Genomic DNA, 18718 nt, shown 5'->3' on the forward strand with positions numbered 1-18718 from the left:
TTCATTGCCATATGGCATATACTGTTATATAATAATCATTCACTACCTTAGAGGGGTCATTCCATACATCAAAGGTTTTCTTATCTTGGATTGGATTACCATTTCTTTTCTCTAAAATTTGTGTCTCAACTACCAAAAATGAGGGAGCCATTCGGACTAGTAGTAACATTCTTGTCTTGGACTGGAGTACTATTTATTCCCCTAAAAATTTTGTTCCAACTATAAAAATGGAAATAGCATAACTAACCCGCTGGAAGATCAGGCTGATGGATAATAGGTAAAAGGCGTTAACTTCTATAAATAAATAAAAAATGCAAAAGGCGTTAGCTATACATAAATGATTTTAATTAAATATTAACATCTACATTAAATATACGGTTAAGATTTGCGCATCTTATACTCTCATGAATCTCTCACCTTATACAAGTCCTACACGTATATGAAACAGTGCATATGCATGTGCTATGCTGTTTAAGCCACAAACCCAATAAGCTCTACAACAAGTCATGTGCCTTTCAAAATATAAATATTATTAATTAGCAACGACATATATCTAATATCATATATATACGTGACTTGTTTTTATCAGAAATCTGAGATGATTATGTCACTGGGAGTAGTAAATGCTTAGTAATTACGAGTTACTGTTGGTTACATGATTGTAAATTTTTTAAAGGAATGAATTGTTATTCATTGCATTATACTGAGTCATTACTTTGAGCTTTTAATTAATTAGATGCCCATGATGGCAAAAAAACAGAATATCACGGGACTGAAACTGTTTATTTGTCACCATCCCCTATAATGTGTGTGCTGGCTGGTCATGGGCAGCAGAATCTATTTTCAAGGAACCTTGTTTGTTTAATCATATCACAAGCCTCCAAAAGTCACATTACACAAACCCTCTTACAGTTAGTTTGGAGAGCCTCATTCAGAAAAGTGATCAGCATTATATTAGAACCTGTCTTTACAAACATTATTGTTATTTTCATAAGTTAACGCAACTGCTACAATAATATGATGGAGTTGAATTTCAAGTCTTTAGCGGATGCTGAGGTAGAAGAAACTATGCGCTTTGAAAAGTCTCTTCAGGTTCATATCCATATATACCAAACAACGCCATATATAATATATTAGCTTTTCTTTTAAGTTCCATTTTTTTTTCATGCATATATAAGGTGGTTGCAGGAGCTGAGAGAACTAAGGTCTGAGCTACACAAAGCTGCAGAATACTGTGAAACTAAGTTCTCGCAAAGCGAAGACAAGAGTGAGTGAGTGCTCTAAACTCACCATGCGCGCCCTTGTACCTGCGTTGTTGTGAACGTTACTCATTTGTATTTTGCTTAATGGGTGTTTTTATTTGTAAAGAAAAAGTGATGGAAAAAATCCAAATCTCAAATCAGTTAAAAATAAAATCAGATTAGAATATATAAGTAAGAGGGTTTTGAAATGAACAGTAACATGATGACGTAGACTCATACTTTTATCCTCTATTTTAATTCGAAGCATTAACCTCAATTTACTTTTGTTTTTTTATTTCTTTCCGTTATAAGCAATGGACCTTAAGTTAGCTTCCCTTTTTGCCAGTTTGATTCTTTCGCCATATGGATGCCGATTACACGTAGCAAGATCTTAGTCATTGTTTCGTTGACATGCTAAACTCTTCTTTTCTTCCTTCAATGGTAAAGAGTTTGCTAACAGTCTACGGCTGCGGAAAGAAAAACAGTTTTTTAGAAAACGGACCGAACCACTATATAAAAACCCTTATGCTAGAACCAAACTGTTTTTATTAAATGTTTCAGATCAGTTTTTTTAAAAATGGTTTGATTTTTTTGTTCAGATCCGTTTGGTTATCCTTTTAAACTCATTTATGATTCAATTTTTACAATGAATCGAACCAAGCTGCTTTATAAAAGCAGTGTCCATGGTTTGAACCAAACCATTTTTCTAAAACAGTTCGGTTTGGTTAGTTTTGTTTTTATTTTTTCTAAAACAGTTTGGTTTTGAAAACGGTTTGCTTCAGTTTTTCCCACACCGATGGCTAACACCACAGCATTTTGTATTCTGTGGCATCTAAGGAGCTTTTCAATTGTCTCCCTGAGGGACAGAACGATAATCCAGAATCATTCTTGTGGCCAAACGTGAATTAGTTTCGGCTCGAATCATCCACCATTTTTCATGCTTAACTTCAAAAATTGATAAATTTAGTGGAATTGAATAACTTTCAGGAATTGAAGAGAGTTTAACTCAGTTGATTGAATTGTTGTAAATTCACTAATACTGTCTTTCCTTCCTAAGGATAAAAAATTCAGTCTTTGGTTTCATTGTTTTTTTAAATAAAATTATTTTTTGAATATAATGGTGGTCCTATATAATTGGCTTCGCAAAAATTAATATATAGATTGAGTACGTATCATCTGTAAAGATGAGTATTTCAATAATTGTAGTTGGTGGAGGTCTTTCATTTGCTGTTTTAGGATGTTACGTCTTAAAACTGTTTAGATAGTTCCCTCTTAGCTAGTTTGCTTGTGCTTTCTAATTTTTTTTTACTAAAGAGTTTGTTTGGTTGCTTGCTGGATATGTTGACCCGTGACAAATAATGTTGCATGCAGTGTGGTGGACAACACAAAAGAGTACATATGCAGGACCATGGTCACTGTTGTTGATCATCTTGGAAACGTTTCTGCCAATCTTGATGGCCTTATTTCTCATACAAATGCATTTTCTGAAGCTGAGTTACGAATCCAATGCCTACAACAAGTTAGTATTGATGCTTTACACAATATTAGTCCCAAATATATCATGTTATCTGAAACTTCTTGTACATCGTCCTAACAAAAATGCTTTAATTTATTTAAAAATATCACCACACACTTCATATATAATTTTCATTTTTTTAAAAAAAAATCTAACTAAGTTTAATATTTGTTTCTTGATAGAGACTTCTCTCTTGTGAACAATATGCTCGTAAATTGGCCCTCGCAAAATTGCAATGGAATGAGAATTCGCTTAGATTTCATCCTCGTTATTTATCAAGTAAAATATTTCCTGCACTGCCACCCCTTATTTTTCTTTCCATACAGAGTACATTTTTCCATATATCTGATTCCTGTTTTATTTTATTATTTTTCAATTGATCAGCACCTCCCCTTGAGACATCAAGCAGTAAAAAAGTAATAAGGTACGTACCTCTCCATTTCTCCATAACTCACGCGGAATCTAATAAGGCGACAATGATCTTACACACAGCACACAAAAATAGTGTTTATAATAATGACACCCGTAATGTCATGATCCATAACTGGACTCATGGATGATGCACACATATTTTTTAACCAAAATAATATTTTAAATTTATCAAAAACTTTGCAGCCTCTTCTATAATTCCAGCATTCCAAGATGATAAATAAATGTCAAAATCTATATATAAACATTCACTCAACAGTCAAAATTAAAGACACGAAATACATGTTATTTTTAATGAAGATATATGGCACTTCATCTATGAAACTTAATTAAAGATATTTTAGATAATATTTCTGACTTTTTTTATTAATATAATGAAGAGATTCTGAAAGTCAAGTTCCTTTAAAGTTAGAAGATAAAGACGCACCGGAAACATATGAGGATTTGCCACTCTTTATGTACACCCATAAGCCACCAGTTCAGAATTTGAAGCCAACCACAGCCACACTTAACGGACACATCAATTTGGCCATGGGTAGGTACCATATTAATGTGTTTGTGTGTGTAGTACTAAAACAAAAGTTATCTTATTCTTCGGAAAAATTAATTTTCTTTTGGGTTGCATCTCTAACAATTTTTTCTTTTCCACTAATACTTCCCTGTTAATTTTAAACAATAGTGGCACCTGTTAAGGACGGTTTGTCATTCTTAACAAAAGTTTCAAATCCTTTCCATTTCCAAGTAAGTCATGTGTCCTTTATACTCTACCTGTTTTATAGTATAATTGATTATTGATATGCAAAATAAATTGGATCCTAGTCCTAGATTTCTGATTAATTTGTGAATGTCTTTGTATATATATGTAGAGTACCCAGAAGGTTGGACACCACAGAAGATCCTTATATGGTAGTGACATCTTATGGCTCTTACGGCGTTCAAAACGAGCACAACGAAAAAACTAGACTACGAGAATCTATTAATTTGCAAATCTTAAGTTTTCATAGTCATTGTGGTTTATCATATCCCTCTTATTTCTATGAAATTATAAGCAAATATTTGTATTTCAGGCTCTGAAAGATTAGTTTTTTTTTTTCTTCTGTTAAAGCACTTGGGGCAGGGAAGATATATCATATATGATGATATAAGATTTAGATATAGCACATCTGACTCTATATAAATGCTCATTTAACTCAAAATTTCTGAAATGAAAAAGCTTGAGATACCAACTACCTAAAAACTGGGTCCCCAGTGCGACCAAAATGGAAATGAGCAGAAAATCAAATGGATGGAGATTTCAGTAATGATCTTAGACCAGCAAGACTATATACTACCACTCTTTTACCTCTTTGAAGTGTAAGAATAAATAGTCTGCAAGCCCTGCAGTAATGACACTGCCTAATGTTTGCAATGACAGTTATCGTAAGAATCACAAAACCCCGTATACTACTTATAATATTTTATGCCCTTTCCATGAAAGCTAGGAATAAGAGTACACAACACCTTTTAATTTAGTCCTTACATATATAGTTACATTACATCTGCATTGTCACTATTTTTTCTCTGTGATTCAATCAATCGTTTTCTCCTTCCTTCTTTCCATTCCCTGAACATTAATATTGATATTATTTGCGAGTATGGAACTTCTAAAAACTAATTGAACTCAATCATAGTCCTATCCTTTAATTATATTCCTGGTATGATATGTATATGCTGCCCCTAGAAATCAAGTTAAAACTCATGGATCCATAGTCAAAGAAAAATATTATCAAAATTCAATGTGTAAATTAAAATTCTTACAGCTTTTCCATACGCTATCATATATAAAGACAAATATCATTCTCCCTCTTTATTTTTTTTTATATTTTTTTAAGAAGCTAAGACCCCCCTGGAATAAAGGATCGGAGAAGGAAAATTGGGATAGAGAGCATTAGCACTTAGCAGGAATTGAACTCTACTGTTCTCATTGATCTCTTACCAATTGAGGTACTAGCTAGAGAAAGATAATTTATTAACTCTATTGAATTTATATTTACATTTATTGAGCTTTTTATTTAGTTTAATTGGCTCTTTTTCGTTCCAATTTTGTTTTATATTGAGTTTAATTAAACAAGTCATTTAATATAGCAATATTAAAGACAAAGGACTTCGGCCGGCAAATTGGAACGTGAACTACTATTTACGGTTGGCAGGTTTAGCTAAATGTTTATGGCTAATGCTTACTACTCTGCAAAATGATCCCACTGTCTCCATTCGCTCTTATCAGTGTTTTTAAGAAGTCCTACTAAAACCAGTATTTATAACAAGTATGTTGAAGATATCGATCGATTAAGGAAGTATTTTTTTGTTCAAAGACAGTATTTTTAAATACAAATAATGAAAAAAAAAACAGAATGTATTGAAAATAATAATAATATTAAAACCAGCTGTGTTAAAATTATTTTAATATCATTTTTAATTTTTTATTTATTGTAACTATCAGTATCGTACTCATGAAAAATTACTCTTATCCAAGTATGCATAATTATATTTCAAAGCTTCTTAGAAGAAAATATACCAAAATGAAATCTGAAAGATAAAAATGTTAAATATAGGTGGGATTAATTGCCTTTAAGTTCAAACTAATTCAATACCGAAAAATTTGATCATTCAACCTGTAGAGATATATATGAGGTCGTAGTGAACAATAATGAACATGAACAGAAAGGATTTCTCTCTCCTCAGAAGCACTAATTAAATGCCTCATTAAGACTAATAAGAAAACAGTTCAACCCCTGAAAAGAAAATTAACCAATTGAATTATCTTCCACAAGATTTTAGGTAATTTTTAATTTGTTTTTTATTAGCTGAAAAATTTATTTAGTTGTTGTTGATTAAGTAAACGATTTTAGGAGCTTTTAATGTTTTTTTAAGCATTACCTTGAAAAAATATTTTTTTAAACATTAACTTCTAAATTTTAACTTTCTATATTTTTTTTAATTTTTATTCTCATTATTTATTCATTTTTCTTATTATATTTTTTAAAATAAATTATGATATTATTATTTTTTATCCTCGATATTCATTCATTTTTCTTGTTACATTTTTTTAATAAATTATTATATTATTATTTTTCTGTGATTTATATTTTTCAATTATTTTAACAATTAATTTTATAAATACTTTTAATTTAATAAATTAGTTTTCAGCTTATTTTACTTGCTAATTTGAGTCGTTGTCCAATCTCCTCGCCCCACAACGGAAAAAGTAAACACGTCCTTTTATGGTAATTCATTGAAGAAGTCTATGATAGAAAAGAAAAAGGAAAACACTAATGTAGTAATGTTCTGAACTGAATTTTTGGCTTCACCAACTCGAGTGTGGTGGCAGTGTCCACTTTCCATTGAGTATGTACTATGTAACTGACACACTTATGTTTCCTCGCACTCAGCAACATGTGTACGACGAAAACCATTATGTCTCATTTATTGCAATCGCAATATTTAATCGTTCGCCATAAACAAAGGAAGTAAGGAGCTGTAGTACAACCTCTTCAGCTGACAACTCTGCACCACAGCTGATGCAAACACTTTCGTTATGTTAATGTATCCATCATACACGTGTGTTACTCTCATGACTCTCTAGGAGTTGTTTCTCGTGGTCGTGGATGAATCTTCTACAAACCCTCTTATTTCCTCACTCGCATATTTTCATGAGTTTCTTTCTCATCTGGTTATGTTGTTCTGCTGATTCTGGCGTCTCTGTGCTTTACACGGCATTGTTTTGGGATTCATGCTAAGAAAAAGGTAGGTAAGTATGAAACCATGAATTCCTCTTGTGCGCTTAATGTTGCATTTTCTTTACCGTGTGTGTGTGTGTTTTTTTTTTCCATAAAGAAGATGCAAAAGATGGGGAGTGTATGGTTTTATCAAATCCGAGTGTGAATAATAAAGGAGTATAGCTTTAAATGTTTGAAAAAAAAATATTAAGGAATAACAAAAAAAAAAGGAGAAAAGAAGTGTGTTTTTACAGGCTGAAATCTTCAGCTAGCGTTAATTTTTTCTTCATTTTTTCCTTCAACTTTCACAATTTCCATATTTCTTGTATAATTTCTGTGTTGTACTTATATCCCTTATGATTTCAGTGGAGATTCACTCACTGATCAACTCTGTCGATAAATGGTTATTGCGAGAATCAAGTCTAACAACTATACAAATAGTTTAGTTTACAATATTTATTGTTAAATGTTGGTGATCTAGACATGTTTTTTTTCCTCGGTTGATGTTTCTTTGATGTATCTTCATTTTGGATGACTTTGTTGATGGGGACTGATTTTATAAGTAATACTTAACTTCTTATGTTTCAGTGGGACAAACAAATATTATTTCTATCTGCAGTAAAACTTTGAGGTTCAAAGGGGACTAAACCACGTAAGTATTCTACAAAAATTTATTAAGAATTGACGTGTATTAGAATGTAAACAACTTCTCAGTTAGTTAATGAAATTTATGTGACAGAATATCACCACGACTCAATCATGTATAGATCATTTCTGAGATGTGATGATCCAAAAGGAGTAGTACAATGTGGAACAATCAGGAAATACAGGACTCGTTCTCACAAAGTGAAGGACAAGACAAGAATCCAAAAGACAGGCGAAAACTTGGAGACATCCTTGTCCTTGATGAACAAAAGATACAAAGAAGACAAAAAGGTCTTAAAAGGATGTGATGGAAATCTCATTGGTCCATCATCTTTGCAGCTCACACAAGTCTACGGAGGGGATCAAAGTTTGAAAAACATGCTAAATTCATGGTCTAGAGATATTATGTGTGATGGAAAGTCTGAAGACATTGCAAAAGGAGCTCTTGGTCTGCAAGACTCTCTAATCATGCTTCGCAAGTTGCAAGAGGAGGCTTCACCACATTCAGCTTCTTTTAGGAGAAAACGGACTATGAAACCTGTAAGAGACAGAATTGATGCAAAGATGGTTGGTAGAACGCAGGCTAAACCATTTGGGGAACAAAGTAATCCAAAGGGGTTTCAAAGACCACAGCCTTCAGCTGGTGGTTCTTCAAGTAATTGCCAAGAGGAACTTAAGAAGGTGATTAAGGAGAGTTTGGTTAGGCAAAATATGTTTCCAAAGACCTCTGAAAGATTAAATTCAGGCTCAGAAACTTTTTCTACCAGCACAAGCCAATATTCTGCTGTCAGGACTAACAGCCTTTTTGATCCTTCTTTGTCAGTAATAGCTTCAAAGATGGAAAGAGGACCAGGCCTAATTTTCAAGCTGATGGGTTTAGAAGAAGCCCCCTCAAAATCATTTCCAGCTGTTAAGCAGAAACAGTTGGATAGTGAGATAGATACGTCAAAGGTAAGAAAGAATGATTCTGTAGCTGAGAAGGTTAATCCAGAAAAAAAGGCCCTGAGGGAAACTCTTGACACCAAACATTTCAAAGGAATTTTGAAGGAGAGTTTTGTCGAAGAGCCCAAGCTTCATGTGCATCATTTCAATGATACACATTCTAAGCAGTTTGGTGATTTATCTCAAATTGCACTTATGAAACCTCAATGTACTCTTTACCAGGAATCAGTAAAAAGTACCTATATGCCAGTTCCTCCAAAAGAGTTACCCATAACAAAACTGAAACCAGAAATAGCCTCTTCCAAAACTATCAAACATAGAAAAGGTTCCAGTTCTACCACCATGGGAAAAGAAGAGGTTATGAAACTGGATGCAAAAGGAATCAATCCTGTTGAAGAATCATCAGGTAAGGTAAAGCTGTATTGTTACATTGGTCACACATCACAGGTAAATGAGACAATTGGTCAAAATTGGAAGGTACAGACCATTAGTAGAAAACAGCCAGAGAAGGATATCTCACAACCTAGAATTGTGACAACAAGACCTCAATATCAACGAGGAATCCCCTCCACAAAATTGAGGAAGCTAAAAAGTGGGTCCAGAATCGACAAGAATGAGATTTCTTGCTTAAAGAGAACAGGTTCAATCAACATCTCCACTCAAAATACTAATAATTCCAAGGACCTTAATATTGAGATTAAAATATTGATTCTGTGGTAGATTCCTTAACAGGTATAAAGAATCGGATGATGAACCAAAGCCCAGTTGCTGAGCCTGAACCAGCTAAACTAACTGTAAGTTTATTCTTTACTGTATATTTTATCACTATAGGAATCTAAACGTAGAAACTACTTTGTTGAAAACAATGTTTGGATTGTAAAATCATTAATGAATGAATTAAGCAAGACCTTCAATCTGAGTCTGAATTTACAATTCTTCTGCACAGGTTGAACAAATCAGGAAGGGAGAAGAGCAAAAAGTTTACACTGAGATTAGTGCACTAGAAGATGAACTCCTGAATGTGTGTGAAGCAGATGCCTACATAAATAAGATTGGAGGTAAGCTTCTCAAGTTATTACTACTGACACAATTGAAATGAAACTCAAAATGCACTCGTTGTGCTCCTTCTTTGCATTTAGCATTGTCAAAGATATGAAAGTAAACACATTATTATAATTTCTAATGTCCGATTCAAACCAAAAGTTGTACTACTACCCTCCATTTTTGCTGGGGCTTCTTCTCCTCTGTCTAGTGGCCTTAGCCCCCCCTTCTATATTAAAATAGTTATATGAAGTTTCATAGCTCAGTGAAGAAATTGTGTGAAAAAGAGAGTTACTTGATCTATTTTTTGCTTGGATCATAAGTATAGAGTAATAATTAATCCCTTTCATGTGAAAATGGTAATGTTAAGCATTTGTCAAATAGCTTTATATTGTTTTTATCATAACATTACACCTAGTAATGCATTGAAAGCTTATTCATCCCATGACAAGCATTTTGATTCTGTCTTTACGTGACTTATTTCTCTAATATTGATGTCACAGAAAAATACAAGCAGAGGAAGAGTTTTTCAGGCGATGACATTATTATGCTGCTCAAGTCTGAACATGAAAATAATGCTATCACTGCTTATAGCATTAACGCTGATAAAGAGGGGACTGAGCTGAAACATTTTCTTTTAACCAGTCCATCATTCATTGGACATGCAAAGAAGCTCTTCAATCTTGAAGTTGATTGTCCCAACACCCTACAAAAGGATGAAACTATTTACAGCATGGCAAATCTCAGGCTTTATTTGGATTGCACGTATGAACTCGCTGAGCGTAAAAGCCTTCAAGAGTCACAAGTAGTTCGTTCTTTCTTGCTCGCTTGTGGAGGGAACTCAAGATTACACTTCTCCTTAGGCAGGTTGGTTGAAGAAATCTGTGATGGCATTGAGAATCTGAAATTTTACAAAGAAGATTCCGGGGAGGAAGTTTTTGCAGGCAATGATGTCTTTGCAATGATGGAGAAAGACATGAAGTGCAATGGAGAGATAAACAGTATGTGGGAGAAGGGTTGGAGGCGAGGATTTTCTGCAGATGAGGCTGAACTAGTTGTCAATAAAATAGAGATCCTGCTTATGAGTGGATTAATTGAGGAGGTTTTTATAAATTTATGATTAAATCACATTTCAGTATCTTCACCAGTTCAACTTGTAGATAATAAGAACTGACTATACAAGAGTTGAATGTTAAAACAGTTGTCTTATAGTTGCATAGTAGTTTTGGAATGAAAAGTTAGTAATCTATAAATATTATTTCTACCATTGGCGTTGGATACACATTTTTAACACGATAACACCTCATGTAATATGTGTTTGACATTCTATCAAGTGCATAAGCAAAGAAATTTGTTTTAGTGGTTCAGACGCTCGAACCAAGCTTTCATTTGAATGTATAATTTTTTTATAATGATCGCATGAGGCTAGAACTTATGAATTCATACGTAGTAATATTCAAAACTAACAGATTCTAGTGAATTTTTAAACGCACAATTGAAAACAGTTGCATAGTTGCCTAGTTTTGGTATGAACAGTTTTTAGTAATCTTATTCTTTGATCACAAATACTCCTACAATTGGCGCTGGACACATTTTTAACTCGACAACACCTCGTGTGTAATGTGTGACATTATTTCAAGGGTCTAATTCAAAAATTATTGTTTAGTGGTTCCTAAACTTGAACCAAACTTTCATTTGAATGCGAATATATAAGGTTAGCTCAATTGATGTTTTTAATAATATTAATCAACTAATATTTATCGATAAAAAAAATTTGTTTGAGTGACTTAATAAAAAAATTTCATTAGGATGTACACTTTAAAACACTAAATAATATATAAAATATTTAACAACTATTATACACACTTGTTATAAATAAAAGAACACATCCCATTGCAAAATAATTCTATTTTTGCCACGAAGAAGAAATGAATATTCATATATATATATATATATATATATATATATATATATATATATATATATATATATATATATATTGGAAAAAAAAGAAAAAGAAACGAATAAAGCTCAGACAATTTTATTTTATTATTATTCTTTTTTCACATGAAGCAGAGACAGTATCTTAACTACAGTTCGATTGATACACGTATTCGCATAGGTGAATCCAGAGTCGTCGAAAAGTTCCATTTGAGAGACAAGATGATGAAAACACTTCAACAGCCATCATACATAGTTCTTCCATTCAAAGCTGTAACATCTAAAATATTCTGATGGTGCATGGAAGCAAAATCAGATCAAGAGGGATCAATTAAAAACTTATCCTGCATATGGATGCTTCTCTATTCTCTAATAACCAAACCCTGTATTCTATCTCAGATTGCACTTTTAACATAAATCAAGAAGATGTTCCCTTGAAGATAAGAAAATTAAGAGTCGCCAGAGCAAAATAGATGAAAGTCCCTGATGAATGGGTGAAATAGCACCCAAAATTGGATCCTACCACACATTGCCACCCATTCCCGTACACACTATCAAATTCCTGAAAAATTAACCAAACACCACCACCACATAATCAATAGAAAATAATAGATACACCTCAAAAGAACTAACATTAGTCAAACCACCGTCGTCATAGGAGAAACTATTACATGGTTTCGAATTACCACGTGTCTATGATATTAAATAATTTTCAAGTGTCATATAATCAAGAAACTTAATTTATGAGGAAAAGGATTAATAATGCTAAAGTATGTATCATGCAGATAATGGTTGAGTCTTGAATTATGTAAATATTCTCCAAACCCACACCCCAAATTAAAGAAAGAAAGAAGTGAGGCACCTTCTTGATATGGGCAGCAATAGAGATGCAATCATAAACATCGTAGAGATCAAGGGCCTGAGAAGCAGAGGCCATGGCATGGATCTGCATCTTGGTTGACATGTCTGTTTCTTTCACCATAGCCTTTCCTTCCAACATCCTTAGAGAGAGGTGATTCTAATTCTCCTTTTACAAGGTTTTTGCTGTGCAATAATCTGTTATCTAAGGTTGAGATTATGGCACCTGAAGCCCCTCCAGTTCCAATTTCCAAACACAGCGCTGGAATTCCAACAACGATGATGCATTGGTGATTGAGTGATCTTATTATTGATGGGGTGGCATGGCACTACTTCAAGAGATACACGTAACCTCACCTTTATGTTCAGCTATCTTGTCTCATTCGTCTCCTCTCTCTCTCTCTCTCTAATCTCTTTTTCTCACTCCATTCATCATCAACAAATTACAAACCATTGTGATTGCATTTCTTATCTCTGCTCTTCAAGTTGCAACTGTTTATTTTAATTCACTTATTTTATAAAAAAATCTATTTGATTTCGCGTTGAAAACACATAACGCGGTATCAAATGTGGAAAACTGAAAGCCGTTACTTCGCTGTTAATGTGAAAATTTGACGCAAAATCTAATAGGAGTATGCTATAAATTGTTTTTGTAAAATTAATAAATGAGTTTCCTAAAAAAAAGTAATAGATGAATAGTTATTTCAACTTTTTGGTAAATAACAGTTTCTTGAGCAAAATCATTTTTCAGGCATATATTATTAAAAGCGCAGTATTTAATATATAGATAATATTAAAGGTAGTATTATTTATTACAAATTTACTTTTAATTATTTCAATGTTATTTACTATAAGTAAATTAAATAAATTCAGATTTATATCAAAAATTCAAAATTAGTGTCATTACTATTACTGATCAATAAAAACTAATATCTATAAAAAGTAAAATGCGGGTTAGCAAAAGTATATTAAAAATATGTATTTTAAGAAATTATAGGAAATAATAAACATACTTTTATGCCAAAGATTGCATTGAAGATTTCTGTATTGAAAATGTCAAAATGGTTCTGGTCGCGGGGCTACGTATTTGTCCTTCTTATTCCTACGCGTAAAAATAAAATTTAGTCACATGCTCGTTTGCGTTACCGAAATATATTTTATCATTAAAAATGTGGGTAATACTAGTTAAGGATAAGATAAAAATAATAATTAATTAATATTATCTTTAAAATTCTTGAACTTTTATTTCCTTACTTATTTTACTCATTTAATTAATATATATTTACTTAAAGGTATTTTTATACAAAAATAACTAATATAATAGTAAATAATTTTCAATATACTTTTATTATTTTTTTATAAAATTGTGCATCAAAATGTGTGCAAATGGAATCCAAACACGCTGGAAAGTGTCAGAACTTAGAAGATAATATCTTAGAATATCCACACTCCGGATTGGTTTGGTGCAGAATGCATATTTGCTCAAATCCATGGATTATCTCGAATCCTAATCGTAATCCTTGTCCTTGATGTAAGCACGTGGCATCTCTCTTTCTCCGGTAATGCATTGGACTGGGAAATTGAACTGTGTGTGACTCGTGCATGTATGGGTCTGGTTCCTTTTTTGCTTTTTTATATATCAAACTAAATAGCCCATTTCAGTGTCTCGTGCCAGCTACAAAATTTTCTTTGATCAATTTCGCCAAAATTTGGTTCTAACATGGACCAATGGAGACATGCTTTAGCACAATGCAATGATTTTGTTTTACACATATTTCACAATGCTAGATTCTGCCTATACCACTTGACCAAAAACACTTGTGACTACCGCGCAATATTGGGCCAAAAACAAAAATGACTAGCCTACCGCGTAATAACCATTCAATTGTTTGACCAACAAAACTACAAAACTCCATACTTTTTTTTTCTATTTCGGTGCTACAAAGGAGCTAAGTTAGTGTTTCGTTGTGAAGAAAGAAAATAAATAAAGTAGATAAAAAAATATTCAAATTAAAATTGTTAGTTATGAATAAAATTACTGATTTGTAATTCAGAAGGGAGAAATAAACAGAAGAGACATCAGCCAACATAGCTAACTGATTCCTAGTTGGAGGACTATGAAAAACATGAACACCATCGTGCAGCTCCACTCCACGCTTAGCCAACAAATTAGCAACTTGCAGATTCGCCTCACGAAGAATATGGTTGCCCCTGACCAGATGAATATCTTGAGCCATATTAGCAACATGATTGTAGAGAGAATAGCAGGTTTCTATTGCACCCTTCAATTAAGAACTTCGTTGCAATAGCAGATTCCGATTCCAAGATAAAATCTTCACTTATATATGGGACTTAAATTTTTTTCAATACAAAACTTCATACCTCTTCCTACAACTACAAACTACAAAAGAAAACCCTTATAAAACTTATATTTTTATTTTTTTGTTTTCACAAAAAACAGACTTATTTTGGAGCATAATAATCGTTCAAAATTACGAATATTGTAACTTGAACTTTGACACACTTCAATAAATAAGTTTCCTAATTATCGTTCTTTTTGTATTTTTTTTTATTTTTCTTGTTGTGTATTTGTCTTTCTTGATTTTTTTTTACAATACTAGCCAAAAAATTAACTAGGAGCCGAAAACCTAAAAGTTTTTAGGTTATCTTATTAAATCATAAGTATTATATAAAAACATTACAAGCAATAGAAGTTATAAAAAAAGGAGTAATAAGAAAATTGAATAAATATTTTAAGGATGAAAATGAATAAAATATAAAAAAAAGTTATAGAAACTAGCATTTTAAAAAGTGTTACTACAAGTAATGTTTCAAAAAATACTACAAGCTACTAAAAAATGATAAAAGCTACTTAAAAAATATGTTTACCATACAGTTGAAAAAGTTTTTCAACTAATAAAAAAAATTAAAAGTTAATTGAAATGACTTATCAAACATAACATTTGTCATTGTTTGTTAGATTTCAATGTGTTATCAACATTACATGCACTCATTTATACACACCATTGTATAAACCTAAGAAGAACTCAAAGGCCCTCACTTAAGTGTGATTAAGCGAGGAGAGTTGATAGCTAAACATTTCAATATCAGAAGGTTTCGATTAAGCGAGACATTACTTGTGCTTAAGCGAGGGATGCACGTCAAGCCTAAGCCTACGACAAATTATAAAAACCTGATATGCAAATGAAGAAGGATCTTAACACGTTTTGAGACAACAATTTTGTGAGAGAGAACACCATTCAAAGGGCTTTTGGCTTGATTCATTACACTTTGAATGATTGATTTTGGGATTTATAATCAAGTTATAAGCAATTAATCTCCTCATCTGTCGGGGTTGAAAACAATTAAACCTAATTTCATGTAATACTCATTTTTAATACAATTGTTCGTGTATTATTATTATTATTTTTCACTTAATGCTTGTTTTAGACGGGTCACCTAATCATAGAAGCCGTTAGTTTGATTGATAGACATTCTTATGGTCCCTGAACTAATAAAAGTAACTAATTGGAATTAATTCCAGACATAGGTCAATACCAATTAGAATTTTTTAAATTTTTAAACATTAATATTGGTTATTTAGATTGATTTGTCAAGACATCGAGAATTAATCTAAATAATTTAATTTTTTTTCACCTAAGACACTAGGGTTAGAATATATGTGTGAATTTGAGATAAATTACATGAATAATTATACTTATCTATTGAGTTAATTACATCAAAAGAGGGGAAAATCAAGTCCAATTTGGGTCGTTCAAACCATCCATTTCCTACCGCAATACTGTTATCATTATTATTTTTTACATTATTTTTATTCTTACATTAGTCTTTATTATTCAAACACAACCCCTTTTGGAAAAAATACATTACAAAACCTTAGTCTTTTGATTGGAATTGTCTGAATAACCACTAGTAATTTGGGAGACTACTAGGACACAAGTCCTAATACTAAATTGAAACTTGTGATTTCATTTGATCATACGAAAAATCCTTAATAGTAAAAATCCTACACTTACAAACCCCACAAATTTATAAGCATAAAACACATTCTCTTATAATTTTCTTAGAGTTGTAGCCTTTTCCATAACACAACATTAATTGTTTTTTTTTTCAAAAGAGAAATATTAATAGTAGCACATTGTTTTAAACACACATTATTTGTTAAAAATTATTAAAAATTTCAAAAATTGAATATTTAATTGTTAATAAGGAGTGAAACACATCAAAATTTATTATTTTTAATAAAGTGTGTTAGAAAAAGTATGTTGTTAGCATTTAAAAAAAAAATTGGAAAGCAAACTATTCTTCCATAGTTGTTTTTAGGTTACTAGCTATTATTCTAAAGTTGATGGTTTTTATTGCTTTAAAAGATAGTTTGATGAACAACATGATTAATTATAATTTAGTATATTTTTTTATAACATAATTAATACTTTTTAATTGTGCAAAAATTATAGTTAACATAGATACTAAAACCATGAAGGTTCTTGGTGGATGGTGAAGTTCATGATTAACATTTGTAATCTTAAGTCTTTAAAAAATGTTTAATTTATCTTCTATACAAATACTTTGTAAAGGCAAAAATCATAAGAATGATTGACTTATGATTTACAAAATTTTACCTGAATTTTTTCATAAAGACAACTATCATCTTACTAGCATATTTAAAACAATAACTTTAATAAAAAAACCAGATGAAAGATCTTGAAGAAAAGATAAAAACTTGATTTTCTTAAAACAAAAATCACAACCCAAAGTCAGTAAAAAAAAGAGATCAATTGCAAAGATTTTAAACTACTTGATTTTTACCACTAACACTACATTTAGATATTGACAATAACCAACCAAACTTTCAGTATCTTTCACAGAGATCCAAGTTTAATTTTACAGGCTACTTGTAGTTTATTCCAGGTAATTTTTACACTAGTATCCCCCAAGTTTTGTTTACTACCAAAACACTTTTGTCTCTACACAAATAAACAAATTCATTATTAATGAGGTCTAGTTCAATTACTTAAGAAGAGTGTGTGAATTATTGAACCCCCTGATGTTGCCTTCCATTTTTACTGATAAAAAAACAAATTTGTTTAAAGTTGTGTGCACACATACATTAAATGTCTAATAAACAAAAATACAAAGCTAAGCTCATTGTTCCTTTTCTCTCGGGGTTTCCAAGGTACTCTGAGAGCTCTATACAACTTAAGAAAATAAGTTCAAAGAGTTTGAATACATGCTATAAGGCTCTGATTGGAATTACATAACTTGAGCACTTCAAATCTTCTAATATTTATAAAATTGTTGATGAAGTAATCATTATTTCTAGATGGTTTTTTTCTATGTTTGTCTATTGTCTGGGGTGTCAATTTGAGTATTTAATACACCATTTAATATTTGTCATCAACTAGTCACTTAAGAGTGATAAAACATTTTGTTTATCTTCCTTGAGTAAGACTTTAATTTTTTTTTTAGAGATCATATTATCATTTATTTAGAGAAGTACAATGTCTTATTCTTTTGTGTGTTTTTTTATGTAGAAGGTGATTTTACAATTTGTCTTTTTTTTTTTTTTATCTTTCGACAGATCCTGTGAAGGATATCAAGACGACATTCTTTGTAAGAGGGTCGAACACACACAAAACATTAACTTGATCTCAAATGCTTACAAAATAAAAGTGTTGTTAATAAAAACTTTGACGTGACGGGTTTGAAGAATATCACCCCATGAAATAGGAAAAATAATGAAAAAAATTCATGTAGTGCAATGATGATGATAACTTTTTTTTATGCTTAAATAATTTTTTGATACCTATAAAATATGAGTGTTGTAGTACATTACTTTTATTTGGGAACATGTAAAATTTTTATTTTTGAAAAAAATATCTATCGTAAAAATAACTTAACTACTTGGTCATAAACTTTTAGATGACCTATAATTGATGATTGTGACGCTCTATTAGCCGTATCATTGGTTATCATACGTTCACTAACAACAAATAATAACATCAATCATAAAAACATGAGACACTTAAATTAAAAAGAACATTAGAATTTAGGTATCAAAATCAAATCAGCTTAGTTTTAGGATCTAAAAAACTATTTAATTCTTAGTTTATTTATAATTTGATTATTTTTATTTTTAAGATTTTTCTTAAATATTCTTTTTATCAATTTAGTATTAATTAAAAATAAATATTTACAAATTAAAATTAAATAAATTAATGTTTAATTTAACAAACAGTTTTCAAATTGCATCTATTTATGATTAATTATAAATAGTTTACTAATTAAAGAAATTAATTAAAATTTCAATGCCTTTGATAAAAACTTTC

The 18718-nt window shown here is 31.2% G+C and overlaps 3 protein-coding genes across 6 annotated transcripts; 2 read left to right on the forward strand and 1 right to left on the reverse strand.

Moving 5' to 3' along the window:
* The first annotated feature begins 847 nt into the window (after window positions 1–847).
* Window positions 848–5224, forward strand: LOC100793829 (probable protein ABIL5). Of its 2 annotated transcripts, none has more exons than XM_003530497.5 (8): window positions 848–1092; window positions 1189–1271; window positions 2613–2760; window positions 2940–3036; window positions 3142–3181; window positions 3567–3721; window positions 3866–3927; window positions 4053–5224. In XM_003530497.5, exons 1-8 carry the CDS (start codon window positions 1018–1020, stop codon window positions 4146–4148), a joined length of 756 nt encoding a protein of 251 aa, XP_003530545.2. In that variant the 5' UTR covers window positions 848–1017; the 3' UTR covers window positions 4149–5224. The 2 variants fall into 2 exon arrangements, with proteins under 2 accessions (XP_003530545.2, XP_014634156.1); XM_014778670.3 differs by having other exon boundaries at window positions 851–1056; window positions 1179–1271.
* Window positions 5225–6498: 1274 nt separating this feature from the next.
* LOC102667535 (uncharacterized) lies at window positions 6499–10833 on the forward strand. 3 transcript variants are annotated; one of them, XM_014778671.3, is made up of 6 exons: window positions 6499–6973; window positions 7530–7593; window positions 7681–9168; window positions 9249–9322; window positions 9475–9586; window positions 10073–10833. In XM_014778671.3, the coding sequence occupies exons 3-6, from the start codon at window positions 7701–7703 to the stop codon at window positions 10687–10689; spliced, it is 2271 nt and encodes a 756-aa protein (XP_014634157.1). In that variant the 5' UTR covers window positions 6499–6973; window positions 7530–7593; window positions 7681–7700; the 3' UTR covers window positions 10690–10833. The 3 variants fall into 3 exon arrangements, with proteins under 3 accessions (XP_014634157.1, XP_014634158.1, XP_006584829.1); XM_014778672.3 differs by having other exon boundaries at window positions 9261–9322; XM_006584766.4 differs by having other exon boundaries at window positions 6499–6969.
* A 753-nt stretch (window positions 10834–11586) lies between these two features.
* LOC100500277 (dynein light chain 1-like) lies at window positions 11587–12808 on the reverse strand. Its single transcript, NM_001248781.2, has 2 exons — window positions 12373–12808; window positions 11587–12072 (listed from the first exon to the last, which is right to left on the reverse strand). The coding sequence occupies exons 1-2, from the start codon at window positions 12508–12510 to the stop codon at window positions 11929–11931; spliced, it is 282 nt and encodes a 93-aa protein (NP_001235710.1). The 5' UTR covers window positions 12511–12808; the 3' UTR covers window positions 11587–11928.
* Window positions 12809–18718: the final 5910 nt, after the last annotated feature.

The sequence above is a fragment of the Glycine max genome, chromosome 8 (assembly GCF_000004515.6).
Source record: "Glycine max cultivar Williams 82 chromosome 8, Glycine_max_v4.0, whole genome shotgun sequence".
NCBI classification, from domain to species: Eukaryota; Viridiplantae; Streptophyta; class Magnoliopsida; order Fabales; family Fabaceae; genus Glycine; species Glycine max.